The 16,710-nt window shown below is 42.8% G+C and overlaps 1 protein-coding gene across 3 annotated transcripts in view; it reads right to left on the reverse strand.

Moving 5' to 3' along the window:
* Nucleotides 1-16,710, reverse strand: part of polr3d (polymerase (RNA) III (DNA directed) polypeptide D) — a 32,715-nt gene that overhangs the window by 940 nt on the left and 15,065 nt on the right. For all 3 annotated transcript variants that reach the window (XM_069917583.1, XM_069917581.1, XM_069917582.1), the window contains exons 4-8: nucleotides 14,468-14,622; nucleotides 11,941-12,065; nucleotides 9,597-9,762; nucleotides 5,667-5,938; nucleotides 3,722-3,874 (exon numbers count right to left, since the gene is read on the reverse strand). In XM_069917583.1, the coding sequence (XP_069773684.1) occupies nucleotides 3,722-3,874; nucleotides 5,667-5,938; nucleotides 9,597-9,762; nucleotides 11,941-12,065; nucleotides 14,468-14,622 (871 nt within the window). The remainder of the gene's footprint in view (nucleotides 1-3,721; nucleotides 3,875-5,666; nucleotides 5,939-9,596; nucleotides 9,763-11,940; nucleotides 12,066-14,467; nucleotides 14,623-16,710) is intronic.

Genomic DNA, 16,710 nt, shown 5'->3' on the forward strand with positions numbered 1-16,710 from the left:
CCCTCAGCCTTCTACGCTCCATGGAATAAATACCCAACTTGTTTAACCTTTCTCTACAACTTAGGTGCTGAAACCCAGGTATCATTCTGGTGAATCTTTCTCCCTATTTTGGTCACATCCTTCCTATAATTTGGTGACCAGAACCGAACACAATATTCCAAATTTGGCCTCTCCAATGCCTTGTATAGTTTTAACATTACCTCCCAACTCTTATGCTCTGATTTATAAAGGCCAGCATTCCTTCATCACTACACTATCCACCTGAGATTCCACTTTTAGAGAACTATGTACCATTATTCCCAGAGATCTCCGTTCAATTGCATTCTTTAACACCCCACCATTCACCATGTATGCCCTATTTTGATTAGTCCTTCCAAAATGTAGCACCTCACAATTAAACTCCATTTGCCAACTTTCAGTCCACTCTTCTAACTTGGCCAAATCTCTCTGTAAGATTTGAAAACCTTCCACAATGCCATCTATCTTAGTATTACCTGCATTCTTACTAATCCAATTTACCACCCCATCATCTAGAACATCCTAAAACAATTTACAACATTTGATTTGTCGTCAGTTTTTCCCCCCAAAATAAACTTTATTCACAATAAATTACTTTACAAGAGAAAACTGTTCAAAGTCCTTTTCTATCCTAAGTGTCATATCCATATTTCCATCTCTTATATATTGTTACATACGTTCTCTACTTAGCACCACCTTGAAGGTGGAGAGAATGAAGAGAAAGGTGACTTCATGGATGTGTACGCAATTATGAATAAGGAGGACAGCCAGCAACCTTTTCCTAGGTGACGTAGCAAATACCAGGGGACATCCATTTAAGGTGAGGGGAGGAAAGTTTAGGGGAGACGTCAGAGGGAGATTTCTTATTTTGAAAAAGCAGAGAGTAGTGGGTGCCTGGAATGTATTGCCGGTAATGTTGGTGGAGGCTGGTACAATGGGGACATTTAAGAGCCTCTTAGATAGGTACATGGATACAAGAAAAATAGAGGGTTCTGGGTGTGAGGTAAAGAAGGTGTGGATTGATGTAGGTCTACACTGGTCAGCAGAACGTCGCGGGCTGCACAGAAAAATGAGAATGAAGAGAATATAGTAATTGTTAAAGCATGAATATTGTCTCTCACACTAGAGTTCATTACACTTCTCTGCCCTTCAATCCTTTACCACCTCAGAGGAGGCATCTGTTTAATGTCTCAGGTGAAGTGATGGCCCAGGAGTGGTTCTCAAGCACATGACCTGTCATCTCTTGGCAGTAATACTACCCACTGGATGTCCGTTCAGGGTTTTGCAGCAGTTTTCCAGGCCTCTCAACCCATATGAACTTTTCAATCATGGGTCACTGAAACGTTACAGACCAGTATCACCCACTTCGGTAATCAATCAGTCTAATGGTATTAACAAGGTTCCATAGAACCAGAGAACATTACAGCACAGAAACAGGCCCTTCATCCCTTCTAGCCCATAACAAATTATTATTCTACCTTCTCCCACTAAACTGAACCCTGACCATACCCGTCCCACCCATGTAACTGTCCAAATTTTTCTTAAATGTTAAAATTGAGCCCGCATTCACCACTTCAACTGGCATTTCATTCCACACTCCTTCCACTCTCTGTGTGAAGATCCCCCTAACGTCCTCCTACATCTTTCCCCTTTCAGCCTTAACCCATGTCCTCTGGTTTGTATCTTACCTACCCTCAGTGGAAAAAGCCCACCTATATTTACTCTGTCTAGACCCCTCATAATTTTAAATACCTCCAGCAAATCTCCCCTCATTCTTCTATGCTCCAGGGAATAAAGTCCTAGCCTGTTTAAGCGCGGTACGGTTGGCGTAGCAGTTAGTGCAGCGCCTTTACAGGACCAGTGATTGAGACCGGGGGTTTGAACTCTAAGGAGTTTGTATGTTCTCCCTGTGTCTGCATGGGCTTTCCCTGGGGGCTGTGGTTTCCTCCCACTGTTCAAACGTAGGTTAATTGGGTGTAAATTGGACGGCATGGACTCATGGGCCAAAATGGCCTGTTACAGTGCTGTATGTCTAAATTTAACTCAGTTCCTGAAGTCTTGACAACATCCTAGTCAACCTTCTCTGCACTCTCCATTATCTCCCTCACTGCTCGCGTTAGCTATAGAACCCTTGGCAGAACTGGTAAGAACAGAAAATAAAATAAGAGGGATTAAAAAATAAAAGAGAAGGAATATAAAATCAGTCTATCTGCAGATGACATCATAGTATACTTAACAGAACCAGAAATATCAATAAAAGAATTACATAAGAAATTGAAGAAATATGGAGAAATATCAGGGTACAAGATCAACGCAAATAAAAGTGAAGCGATGCCAATGAATAATGCGGATTTCACAAAGTTTAAGAAAGAATCACCATTTAAATGGCAAACACAAGCAATCCGATACCTAGGTATTCAACTAGATAATAATCTAGGCCATCTATACAAATTAAATTATCAGCCATTAATGAAGAAATTACAAGTCAACAGAATATTGGAAAGATTTACCACTAACACTGATAGGGAGGGTAAATTGCATTAAAATGAATATCTTCCCAAGGATACAATACCTATTCCAATCGTTGCCAATTCACCTAACAGAGAAATTCTTCAAGGAGCTAAAGAAAATAATAAGGAAATTCTTATGAAAAGGGGGGAAACCGAGGATAGCACTAGATAAATTAACAGAATGGTACAAACAAGGAGGCCTACAGCTACCAAACTTTAAGAATTATTATAGAGCAGCACGATTAAGATACCTATCAGATTTTTATCAAACAAGGGAAAAACCAGATTGGACCAGATTAGAGCTAGATAAAATAGGGGAGAAGGTACCAGAACATATACTATATAAGTGGGATGAAAAGCTGGTGCAACATGGGAATTCACCAGTACTGCACCATCTGCTCAACATTTGGAAGAAGATTCACGTAGAAAGGAAAAAAAAAACAAATTATCAACTACCAAAATTAATATTGAAGCAAAATCAACTAATCCCCTTCACAATAGATAACCTTTCCTTTAGAGAATGGGAGAGAAAAGGGATCAAAAGAATAGAAAATTGTTTTTCGGGAAATAAATTATTATCTTTTGAACAAATGAAGTGCAAATATGGTATAACTCACGGTACAATGTTTGCATACCACCAATTGAAAACCGACTTGAAGGACAAATTGGGAAGCAGGTTGAAGTTACCAGAAGGAAGCAGTTTTGAATATGTGATTACAGACACAATGATAATTAAAAGATTTATAACAAACATGTGCATCAAACTGCAAGAGAAAGAGAACGTGGAAACAAGCTGTAAACCCAAACAAAAGTGGGAACAAGATCTAAACATAAAGATAAAGAATGAAACATGGGAAAAGCTATGCTCCGGAACTATAAGAAATACAACAAACCTTCTCTGCACTCTTTCAATCTTATAGATATCTTTTCTGTAGTTAGGTGACCAAAACTGCCATTAGATGTGTGAAAACTTACAGAATCTTCCCTGATGAGGAGCAGCCCACTTTGGGTGAAGAATTAAACTGTTCACTTTATAACCAACCTTTTGCTCCAACAACCAGAAAACCCAGGGTTTCTTTACTCACTAAATGATTAAACCTGGGCTGTTTCAGTTCTGGATGGTTCTGGAACACTCACACACAAAGTTAAAGCAACTGTTGCAGGAAGTTCAGAAAATATGATGTAGTACACACCTGGAGAAATGAACAGGTTGTTCCCATTGTAACGTCCAGGGTGACCTGCCCCAGAACTAGCTGCACTCTCCCAGACCTCCTGATGAGTAGCTTCCCAATCTGGCCCTCTGTTAAATCCATCAGCGAGCAAGTATTTTCAGCTTGTTTCAGTTCCTGCAGGGCACACACATTGGCTGATAAAAACAACTTAATTCACCTGACGCAATCATCTGCCCAGCTCTCATTTGGCAGCAGCTCACCTCAAGATCATTTGCAATTGCCCTCGCCCCACCAGGTTCAGGAACAGCTGCTCTCCCTCCACCACCAGACCCCTCAACCACAAGCTCAATCAGGGACTCATTTACTACCGAATGTTTATTTTCTGTATTGCAGTTTGTTTGTGCCCTTGTTTACATTTCTCTCTTTTGAATCTTTTCTTGAGTACAGTTTTTTTCTGCACAAGTGAAAATTCTGCCTGGCCCGCAGGAATTGATCTCATCTCAGAGTTGTATGTGATGTCATGTTTGTACTTTGATTTCCACTCCAAATGATGGGATCAGAGGTGGTAAAACTCACTGGATCATAAAGTAATGAAATTTTTATTTATATTGTCCAACACCTGGATATCACCTAACCGTCTTGCAATGAACCCAACATATTCCAAATATAAACTTGCATTTTATACCCAAAAGCCTCAATTAGATTCCAATCAGGAATTATTTCATGAAACTTTGATTTTTTTCTGCATAGAAACTATTATACATCTTTATTACAGGTAAACCCTGCTTTACAAATACTCGCTTTATTAAAATTTGCTTATACGAAGAAACCCCTGTTTGGTTTTTACAAAGAACTGATAATGGGTCTTCACTTTACGAATTTTTGGCTTACGAATGGTTTCTCAGGAACATACTTCCTTCGTAAAGTTGGGTGTACCAATTGTAATTCAGAAAGTTCAGATTTATTGTCAGAGTACATACATGATATCACATACAACCCTGAGATTCTTTTACCTGTGGGCACAATTACCAATTATTGGTAGTGCACTGCTCTAAACGATACGTAAACATGTTTACAAATAATGTAAACAAATTGATCAATAAAAAGAGACTTTAAATGAGTCCCTGACTTGAGTTTGTCATTGAGAGTCTGATGATGGAGGGGGAGCAGCTGTTCCTGAACCTGGTGGGGCGAGTCTCGTGGCACCTGCACCTCTTTCCCGATGGCAGCAGTGACAACAGAGTGTATGCTGGGTGGTGTGGATCCCAGATGATTGCTGCTGCTCTCCGACGGCAGCGTTCCCCGTAGATTTTCTCGATGGTGGGGAGGGTTTTGCCTGTGACATCCTGGGCTGTGTCCACTACCCGTTGCAGGGCCTTACTCTCAGGGGTATTGGTGTCTCCATCACCAGACCGTGATGCAGCCGGTCAGAACACTTTCCACCACAACTCAGTAGAAATTAGCCAGGGTTTCTAAAGTCATAGCAAATCTCCGCAAACTCCTGAGGAAGTAGAGGTGCTTTCTTCACGATGCCATTAGTGTGTTGGGTCCAGGATAAATCCCCCCCCCTCCTCCCAAGAACTTAAATTTGTCCCCCAATGATCACTGGACCATACACATCTGGTTTTCCCGTCCTGAAATCAACAATCAGCTCCTTAGTTTGGTGACACTGAGTGTGGTTTGGGGCACCATTCAGCCAAGCTTTCAATCTCCCTCCTGTACGCTGACTCATCGTCTCTTTTAATACAGCCCAAGACTGTGGTATCGTCAGTGAATTTGTAAATGGTGTCGTAGTCATACTGAGCCCCACAGCCCTAGGTGTATAGTGAGTAGAATTCAACCCTGGGTCCCCACTGTTACATTTAACATAGAACAGAACCGCATTTGGTAATTTCATAATCTCCACGAGTATCTATGACCAAGATTGGAACCCTGCAGTGACAGAAGCAAACTCTTTAACACAGACCTGACTCTTTTCCTGCTTCATTAACATAGTCTGGCCATCCTCGCTTTGAACATCAGATTTGATTGGCTTCTCTTCATGGGTGGGAGCCTGTCCCGGTAACGTGTCGGGGAGTTGAAGGAACAGCAGTTCGTCATCTTTGCACACACTGAGCGCCTGGAGTAGTTCGGCGACTGAAATGTTCTTCGGGATAGCTGGAGCCTTCCTCACCGAGCTTGGCCTCTCTGGCGCAGGGCTGTCTTTCGCCACATCTTCTTCACTAGGTTCATCCTTTACTGAAAGCACAGCAACAGCTCTAAGCAACTGCTTAATGCAGATGCCACAGGCTCTGTCATTTGCAGTCCTTCCTTCAGTACTAAAGGAAGCAGACACAGAAAAACACAAAACCTGCAGATGCTGGAACCTTGAGCAAAAAATGAGGACTCGGGAGGAATTCAGTGGGCCAGACAGCGTCCATGGAGAGAAACGGTCAGTCAGTGGTCCAGGACCCAATGCAGAACATCGACTGACCATTTCCACCTATGAATGCTGCCTGACTCGCTGACTTCCTCCAACTGCTCAAAGATTGAAAGTTATAGCAGCCTGGTTAGTAACATGTTACAGCACCAGCGACCCAGGTTCGAATCTGGCACTATCTGTAAGCAGCTTGTTGTTCTCCCCGTGTCAGTGTGGGTTTCCTCCCACTGTTCAAAATGTTTTGGGGGGTGGGGCTGTGTGTAATTGGGCAGCACTAGGTCGAGGGCCTGTTACCGTGCCATGTCTCAAAATTTAGATTTAATTTAACTTCCTTGCAGGTTTCATCCTCGCCTCCCTAATGGAGCCAACTACCCACTGCAGACACGTAATTTGGGGCAAAAGGACAATGTGGTTCTGAGGGCATGTCGAGCTGCCCAGAGGAGGGGACTTTCAGATGATATGTTCAAACGAGGCTCCGTCTAATTGGTGCTATTGAAAAGGTCAAAACTTGTTGGTGCAACTCGTGGAGTCACTGCCATTCTGATCCAGCAACTTGGCCTGTCTGAATGGAGTCTGCACGTTCCCCTGTGACTGTATGGATTTCCCAAAGATGTGCAAATTAATAGATTAATTGTCAACTGTAAATTAACCTGGGAGTGTTGATGAGGGGTACATTGGTGGAGTGGGCGGGGTGGTTGATTGGAATGTGGGGAGAATAAAATGAGATGAGCATTCAATTTGTTTAAACAAGTCCTAAATGGATGGCACGGATTCATTGGTCAACGGGATCTGTTTCCAAGGTGTATGACAACTGTGTCTTATTCCATCCCTTCAATTATCCCTCTACCAACATCACCAAACACGGTGATGGTCAGCTTCCACATTGTCTCCATGGAGGCTGACCATCACAAATATGCCTCACTATATATAAAGTGCTTGGTATTTCTTGTGACCGCATAGAGCTGTTTAAATACCAAGAGTAAATCACGGAAGTCTGCAGATGCCATGATTGAGGTTAAAAATACAACACTGGAGAAACTCAACAGGTCAAACAGCGTACTTTATAGAGCAAAGATAAAGATACATCATCGACGTTTCGGGCTTGAGCCTTTCGTCAAGGTTTGAGATTGATGAAGGTGTTATGGGCCCCCAGAAGACTCCCAAACCCAGTAGCAATAGAAATTCACCAAAACAAATGGTTACTTAAACAAAAGTTACTTTTAATTTTCTTTAAACTGAAAAACAGGATCAAACTTTAACTTATTACTATTAACTTAACCTAACTTAACCCCCTTCTAAGCGCACGTGTATGTAATGTGTGTATAAGTTCAGAAAAGTTATTTGATTCACAGTCCAATCTCACTTCTCATTTCTCCAAGTTCACCAGTATCCGGCAATTCTTATACTGTACACAGAGTTTAACATTTATGAATCTTCACCAAGCTTTGATGCTTGAAAGGTAATTGGTTACCGCTCAGGAAGGTTCTTGTTGGGTTTCAGACATTTGTTGCTCATTGGACACACAAATGATTCCTTCCAATCACCCACTTCAGTGATTTGCCGAAGAAACTTGACCCATCAGGGTTTTCCAGATGATGACCTCTTTCTTTCAGGTCACCATAGAATTCTTTTTCCGTTTCTCTTATCTCAGGTGAAACATTATGCAGCCAGCCATCTCCTCTTGTATGGACCACAAGGGCTTTGACCAGGCTGAACTAAGAACTCACAGCCCATCTTAAAAATGGGGTTTTCCACAAGCTTGCCAGCTTGTCCTGTTCCAGTCCCAGCTGCTGCTGCTGCTGAACTGTAGAACTGAATTCTCTCTCTCTCTCTCTCTCTTAGAGAAAACCACATGATCCTCTTAGAACAGCCAACTGCAATCAGACTGCGGCACCGGACCAAATCTTCCGAGTCGGTCCATCTGTTGCTTTCCAAAACAATAATCCATTACTCCACAGCAAGTCCAATTTGTGAAGTCTCTATAGGCATTCTTCAAAGTTTTTGCAAAGGCATTCGGAGCTTGGACTGTCTGCCTTGAGCCAAGCTCTTACATTTTAAATGAGATCTATTTGGAGTGTTTGTATCTGTGTGTGACCTAACTAAAAACCCCACAATCTACCTTCCAAAAACATATCTATACATAATATAAAATATAATCCATCACAAAGGGCTCAAGCCAGAAACGTAGGTTCTGTATCTTTATCTTTGCTCTATAAAGGACACTGTTTTACCTGTTGAGTTTCTCTAGCGTTGTGTTTTTATTTTTGTTTAAATACCAATGTTTCTTTGTATCTAGATGATGTTGACATCATAGCTGAGCCTTTCCCTTACCTGTGGTCCCAGCACAGGTTAATTGCAGCTATTCAACATGTCCACTCATTTTTCTGACACAATTTTAACATGCCTTCCATTTTGAACTGCTATCAATGAACTGCTGGAACTAAATATCGTTAGTGCGACTCTGTTACAGCGCCATTGATCGGGAACGGGGTTTGAATCCTGCACTGTCTGTGAAGAGTTTGTACATTCTCCCTGTGTCTGTGTGGGTTTTCTCCGGGGGCTCTGGTTTCCTACCACTCCTCAAAACAGAGGGGGATTGTAAATTAATTGGTATATTTGGGGGACACTGGTTTGTAAGCTGGAAGGATTTGTTACCGTACTGCACAATGAAATCTAAAACACGAGATAAATTACTGCATTAAATTGGTTCTGTACCCATTCCACAATTAGTTGGATCAGGAAGTCAAGCAGCATCTCTGGAGGGAAAAGATGTAAGTGAGGGTTCCGGTCAAGACTGCATCAGGACTGAGGAGGAAGAGGAAATATTGCCATTGTGTAGCAGTATGAAGGGGTTGGGCACAGACCCTGGTGGTTGATTGGTGGAACCAGATGACTAAGGGGTGATGGGCAGATGGAACTAACTGGGGATGGGGGGTGGGGGTGGTGAGCAGCGGTGGGGGAGTGGAGGATGGGGAAGGTAGGATGGGTTGTAGGCTGCCAAGCCCTAATACAAGGCGTTCTTCTAACGTGCACTTGCGTAAATGTAGCAAGGTAGAAGGCTGAGGACAAGGAGGCCAGCATGGGAGGGGGAAGGAGAGTTAAAACAGCAGGCAACCAGAAGCTCGATACAGCTGTTTCAGACAGAACTCAGGTGCTCAGTGAAAGGGTTACCTTGTCTACATTTGGTTTCCCCAATGGACAGGGGAGGCCAGATTGCAAGCACCAAATGAGCCGGGCCAGGCCAGGTTCCAGCTCTCCCTCACCTGGAAAAGGTGATTAGCCCCCTGGACAGTGGTGAAGGGATCACGCATATGATTGTGAAGAAAAGTGCCAGGGGAAGGTGGTTAACTGCATGCACAAAATCAAACTGATTATGCTTTAATAATGGTATCTAATAAACTCAGTCTGCTCATACCTCCATGTGTTTATTCGCACTGCTTCATTCATTTCTGCCCCAGCAGTGAATGATAGTCGTACCTTTCACAGAAGAGATACCCATCTCCATCGGTTCCTCCTTTGGTGTCAGCTCAGGTTTCCTGCTCTCATCCTCCATCTCTTCCTTGAACAGCCACCCTGACTGGGCCAGTGGAAGTTGTACAGGCGTGTTCCGGGCATCGTTTTTCAAACCAGGATCATCAATAAACTACACACAAGCAAGTACAAGAAATAGTATTCAGCGTAATGGATAATACTTTAAAAGGCAATAAAAAAAGAATCAATCAGCTGTAAGTAGCCGAATTAGGACGTTGGAAACCCTGGCAATTTCTATAGGTGTGTGCTGACCAGCTGCATCACAGTCTGGTATGGGGACACCAATGTCCCTGTGCGAAAAGCCCTGCAAAAGGTAGTGGACACAGCTCAGGACGTCACGGGTAAAACCCTCCCCACCATTGAGAACATCTGCAGGCAACGCTGTCTTCGGAGAGCAGCAGCAACGATCAAGGATCCTCACCACCCACCACACACTCTGTTCTCGCTGCTGCCATCAAGAAAGAGGTATCGGTGCCACAAGACTCGCCCCACCAGGTTTAGGAACAGCTGCTGCCCTTCCACCGTCAGATTCCTCAATCAGGGACTCATTTAAGAACTCTTACTTGTGCACTTTATTGATATTTTTCCTCTCTCTGTATTACAGTTGTTTATATTTCTTTATTTGATTACATGTTTACAATGAGTCAGGTTTTTGTCTGCACGACCATGTGCCTCGACCTCAGGACGAAGTATCTCAGGGTTGTAGGTGATGTACTCTGACAAAAAAACTAAATCTGAAGTACAAAAGGAACTCACAACGTATATAACATTTCTCGATCACTGCTCTGGATTGATCTCAATTTCATCATCTGCACAATTTTAAAATTAAATTTAAATTTAGACATACAGCTCGGTAACAGGCCCTTCTGGCTTACGACACCCTGCAGCTCAATTACACCCAATTGACCAACAACCTCTGTTTGTTTTGAAGGGTGGGAGGAAACCGCAATGCCTGGAGGAAACCCAACCAGACACGGGAAGAACATACAAACTCCCTGCAGACACAACTGGATTCAAACCCTGGTCACTGGCACCGTGAAGGAAAGTGCCAGGGATTACTGTGACCATTTGCCTTCAGCTCCTTTAAATCACTGTTATAAATTCAAAAGAGTTGTGTTGTTCTTTTCTAAATCCAATTCCAATGCAACACCAGATGGTCCTGTGTAAAGGAGATGGATCCCTTGCCTGGGTTAGACCTCATTGCGATTGTCAGCAAAGTCTTCTCTCAAAGGGGCAGTCATCCTAACCCTGTACAGTGCGCCCAAACCTGTGAGGCTGCGGATCAGCAGATCGCAGTCACTTGGACCATGAGACGTAGGCAAAGAAGGATGTCCGGACCATCAAGTTTGCGCCGCCATTCCATCATGAGTTGACCCACCCAGCCCCACTCCCCACAACCCTTGTTTCTCTGACTGTTCAGGTACCCATCAAACTCTGCCTTAAATACACCCAATGACCTGGCCTCCACAGCTGCCCGTAGTAGTAAATTCCAGAGGCTCACCCATCTCGGGCTAAAGAAATTCCTCTGCATCTCTGTTTTAAATGGACACCCTTCAATCCAGATTTTGTGGCCTCTTGTTCTAGAGTCCCCTACCATGGGAAACAACTTTGCCACATCTACTTTGTCCAGGCCTTTCAACATTCAAAATGCTTCTAATGAGGTCCCCCCTCATTCTTCCGAACTCCAAAGAGTACAGTCCAAGAGCCGTCAAACATTCCTCATATGCTAATACTTTTTAAACTGTTCTCTTTTCTACCCAGGCCATCCAGACCACTGCTGAGCTACTGTCCAAATAAAATTGTGTGAAACAGCAATGTGGTCACCCAGGATGAAGAGCTCGCCATTCTCTTAAAGTCACTCCTAATCCTTGCTTAGTTAAGAGCTGCCCCAGATGTAAACTTGGGAGGAGGGGGGCGTTAATTATTTATAATGTTATTGTTGGTCTTTCGGGCGGCTCCGTGGAGGGGGAGGAACCTGCAGTTGCAGCGACGGTTAAATGTTTTCAAAGAATGTGACTGAAAATAAAGTAAAATGTTTTAAGGTTTATATATTCATGCAAGTGAGGTTTGTTTGGTGCAAATACAGTATTTTTAAAAAATCTTTTAAACTGCTTATTCTTAATGCAGGTCTATTACTTAGACATTGTAAGAGTGAGTCTTAAGCAGCTGGAAAATACATTTGTCCGGATACCTGGGGCTTTACTATACTTGTTTCAGTTTTCCTTTTTAATCTCTCATACCACATCCATATCACACTGCCTCCATTAAAAGCCCCTTAGCGATTGCTTACATCATCCCGGTCCAGCATGCGGAGAATCTGCTTGGTTTCCTCCTCTGTCTCCCGCTTTTCCTTCTTTATGTTAATGATGGGGGACGTTCCAAATTCCTTCATATCCATGGAGGAATCCCAACCACCTGTGAAACCCAACAGGTGAAAGTGAGATTATACAAAGGGAATCTCTGATAACCAGAGACGAGAGAAAACGGTTAAACACCCGACAAGAAAATGATAAACAAGAAAAAACTGGGTCTAGTGCAGCACATAAGAAGGGCCAAGACTCGAAACCTTGACGGCCTTTTATTTCCTGTGGAAGCTGCGTCCTGCTACAAGAGTGTTGACATCTGTAGGACACCGTGTGTTCAAGGGTACAACTGACTGGTTTTGGTACCAGTGATCTTCCTCTGGAAGATGTACTATTTGCTTTCGTAACCTGCTTGCTACACCTGCACATTAATTTACAATGATGACAGTCAAATCCCCGTTATCCAGATTTCGAGCAACAGGCAGAAAAATTTGTGGAAAATAAACAGGCAAAAAGTATGAAAGTTTAATCCTTTGGATCTCATGTGCCTGTTTTCAGAGACTACCAACAAGCACATATACTCCATGCCCCTGTTTCCTGGGACTGGTTTTATACCCAACCACCAGCTGGTTCAATCCAATTTTTAAACCTCTTATACTGTAGTTTACCCATGGACCCAGTCTGAAGTATATAGTATGAAAGGTTAAATATGGCCAGCATCCAAAGGGTTGAAATTGGCATCCCTAGTGGGGTTAGTACACCAATCACCCAACACGCAATCTCAAGCAACCAGAAAATTCACTTATCCAGCATCTATCAACCCCTTAGGTGCCAGATATCGGGATTTTACTGTACTTAGAAAAATATTCTGATATCTATGAGCAATCTCTCAATATTTAAAAAGTATGACACCCTTCCTTTTTCTCATTCCACAAGTTAGAAGACCACAAGTATATCAATGATGATTGAAGCCAGGCAACCCCAATGCTCCATGGGGGCAAAGCTAAAGCAAATGTGTGACCATATTTGCCCGGGAAAACATTGTGCAAAGTTTGTTGTCGAAGATTTAAGAAAGATTCCCACCCACCAAAAAAATCTAAAAATCCAGTTAAAATCTGGGTCTAGTCAGCAGATTAAATAGTGGCACTATTCAGTGGTGCTCAACAGACAACCTCCCAGTTACACACTGGTACTTTTCCAAAAAAGGACACTGATACAGTATTGGCAAGTGATGTTCAATCCGATGCAATTCTGGTTGGATATATGTAGAGGAGATGTTAAATATTGAAATTAGCAAAGCCCCACACAGAATTAAAAATGTGCTGGTGTTGGAGAGGGCTGAAGATTTACTGGAATGATACCAGGAATGAAAGGGTTAGCAGATGAGGAATGATTGTCGACTCTTGGACTGTACTTGTTGGAGTACAGGGATGAGGGGGGACACTTTGAAGGCTGAAAAGCCTGAACAGAGTAGATGTGGCAAGAATGTTTCGCATGGGAGGGGAGGGGAGTTGAGGACAAGAGGGCACAACTTCAGGATAAAAAGGGCCTCAATTTAAAATAAAGATGTGGAAAAATTTCTTTAGTCAGAGGGTGGTGAGTCTGTGGAACTTGTTGCCCCAGGCGGCTGTGGAAGTGAGGTCATTGGGTGTATTTAAGGCAGAGATTGACAGGTGTTCGATTAGTCAGGGCATCAAGGGTTATGGGGAGAAAGACGGGAGTGGGGCTGAGTGGGAGGATGGGTCAGATGATTAGAATGGTGGATGAGACTTAATGGGCCGACTTCTGCTCCTATATTTTGTGATCTTGAGAATATGGCAGGTTTAACTACTGGTCTCGGTAGTGTCTGCAATAATGCAGAATCAAAAAAATGATGATACTGTCATTAGATTTAGAAAGAGTAAATAGATAAAAATCATTCCCATTGTCTGAAAGATCAAATAGCCAGAGATTTAAGATGAATGGCAGAACGATCAGTGGTAGTAGCAAAACAACTTTTGGGGTGGTTATGATTTCTAATTTTTTTTTTAAGTATAGACATACAGCAGGGTAACAGGCCCATGAGTCCGTGCCACCCAATTTACACCCAATTAATCTACACCCCCAGCACATTTCGAACAGTGGAAGGAAACTTGGAGTCCTCGGGAAAACCCACAGACACAGGGTGAAAGTACAGCATGGGATTCGCACCCTGGTCCCGATCACTGGTGCCGTAAAGGCATTGCGCTTATCGCTACGCCTACTGTGCCACCCTTATATTATGGAGGACAAACATTTAAAAATCCCTACAAATGGGAATTGGACTAATATCTGAAAAAGAAGGAAATGATAAAGTGAGCAGGGGTGTGGGATTGACTAGTCTGCCACTCGAGGAAGCCAGCAGAGGCAAGGTATGCCTCAGTATCAGTTCATTTAACAAAGGACATCTTTCTTCCTCTTGGTGTTGCTAGCTTCCACAAATGCGAGTAGGAATCGCCGGACTGTAAGTGTCCCTGCACACTTCTCATCTCTCACCTCGCTTCTTCATCATTTCGGCAGGTCCCTGCTCGAAGATGGAATGGGACTGAATGGTCTCAGGTCTGCCTCTTCCTCGGCCTCGGCCATCTCTCTGACGATCTCTCTCTCGCTCTTTCTTCTCTTTCTTCTGCGATGCCTCTTCCTCCTTTGGTCTGAAGGGAAGAAAATTTCACTTGACATGTTGGAATAAAAGCTCTTTATCATTTAGGATCTGAATCTCTATTCTTAATGAAGCAATTTACCATCTTCAGCACCTCACAATCTTGCGGATGTGATGCCAGTATAAACTTAAGTGTCCAGAGACTCACAAAGAAACATTGAGGCTTTCTCGCAAGAAAGTGACAGATGGAACTTAATTTGGGAAGATGCTGTTACCCATTTTATTAGAAGGAAATGCATTTTTTTTAAAAATTGTGAAGTGAGTAAATTATGAATTGCAGGAACTGAGCAGATACAATAAGATTACAAAAGTTAATTAAAGCGTTTATTGCGAAGTAATAGAAATCCAGGAGAAAGAAAGTCACTGCAGTTACACAGGACTTGAGTACCTTTCCCACTGCAGGTGCCAGGGTTCTTCAGTGGCTCTGTTCAACTTTCTCCAGTTCAGCTCTCAAATCCCACACGGGAGAGTCAAAATTCCCAGTCCTCACCTCCCAGCCACCACATTCCTCCATAATTCACGGCACGGTTAGCGCAGCGCTGTTACGGTGCCAACAACCCGGGTTCGAATCCAGCGCTGCCTGTAAGGAGTTTATACATTCTCCCAGTGTTTGCGTGGGTTTCCTCTGGGGGCTCCGGTTTTATCCCACCCTTCAAAATGTTGGGGGTCATGTTAATTGGGGTATTTGGGCGGAATGGGGTCATGCTGTACGTCTAAATTTTAAAATAGGTAATTTTTTAAAAATTCCTGATGCCTTCAGCATAAAACCACCACCAGTCCTCTTCTGTTTCACCAATCAGAAGGTATCATTAATCTTTCCACCTTCACCATCAGCCATTCTTCTTCTCATTGTACCTTCTCCTACAGAAGGTAAAACACTGCCCTTTTGTGTCCTGCTTTCATAGGGTCTCTTCTATATTGGGGAAACCACCTGCAGATGAGCTGATCCCTCAGTCAAATACTTCCGCGAATGTCACTGGACAACAATTTTTTCAAATGATTTGCTTCCAGATAAAAAAAAAATCGCAGCTGTTGCAATATTGACGAGACATTTCTGCTGTAACGAATCGTTCTGAAGACAATAAATGTTATTGGTAAGTACACTCAGTGTGCTGAAGAACATGTGCATCAATATGTGTTTAATCTATATCAGTGTAATGTACTGTATATGTGAGCTGCTTTTAGAGCCTGTCTGCATCTATCCTGACTAAGTGTGCCCAGGGCTAAGACAACATTTGCAGAACACACGCACTGAGTGCATACCCAGGCCTGCTTGGACTGCCCAAACCAGCTTGCTTTGTGGGCAATATACTAGTAGACTTACGATATGACAGGAAATCACAAAAATATCTTTAAAAAAAGGTACCTGATAAGGAAAATTTTAAAGTGATTTTCGTGATCAACAGCTCAAAATCCACAAAAGTGTTCAGGAAGCAAAATCTTTGTTGTCCAGTGTACGTAAAGAGTGTCTCTGAGCCTCCAACTGCTGATATTAATTTAATTCTCCACACTATTCCCACTCTGAATTCAAGGTCTCTGACCCACCCCCACCCTAATAATGCTTCAATAAAGCCTAATGCATGCACATAGGACAATGCATCATAAAATTATACTTTTACAGCACCAAAACAGGCCTTTCATCCCAAATTGTTCATGCCCTCCTAGTTGTCTTCCAATCTGACACAAAGATGTCTTCGGTAACAACAGTGAATTCAGATAATCAACTACTTGTACTTCACATTTCCAGTTTGTCGCTCTTTTGCTACTTCAGCATTCAATTATTCCCACAAGTTCACTCCCCAGACAAACCCTCCTGACGGTCTGCCATCAGCACCACCACTTCCCATGACATTCTTGTTCTCCTAACTCCCATCACAGACCCTTTAAACTTCTCTTCTACTCCCACCTTTCTACTTCTGACCCTTTCCCACATATGATGAAAGAGAGTGTTATGAGCCCAAAGGACCCCAAAACCCAGCAGCAATAGACATTCACCAAGACAAGTGGCTTTGAAAACAAGTTATTTTTAATCAACTTCAAACATGAAAATAGAATCAAACATTAATTTAACTCTATACTT

This window comes from Narcine bancroftii, chromosome 2, assembly GCF_036971445.1.
Source record: "Narcine bancroftii isolate sNarBan1 chromosome 2, sNarBan1.hap1, whole genome shotgun sequence".
NCBI classification, from domain to species: Eukaryota; Metazoa; Chordata; class Chondrichthyes; order Torpediniformes; family Narcinidae; genus Narcine; species Narcine bancroftii.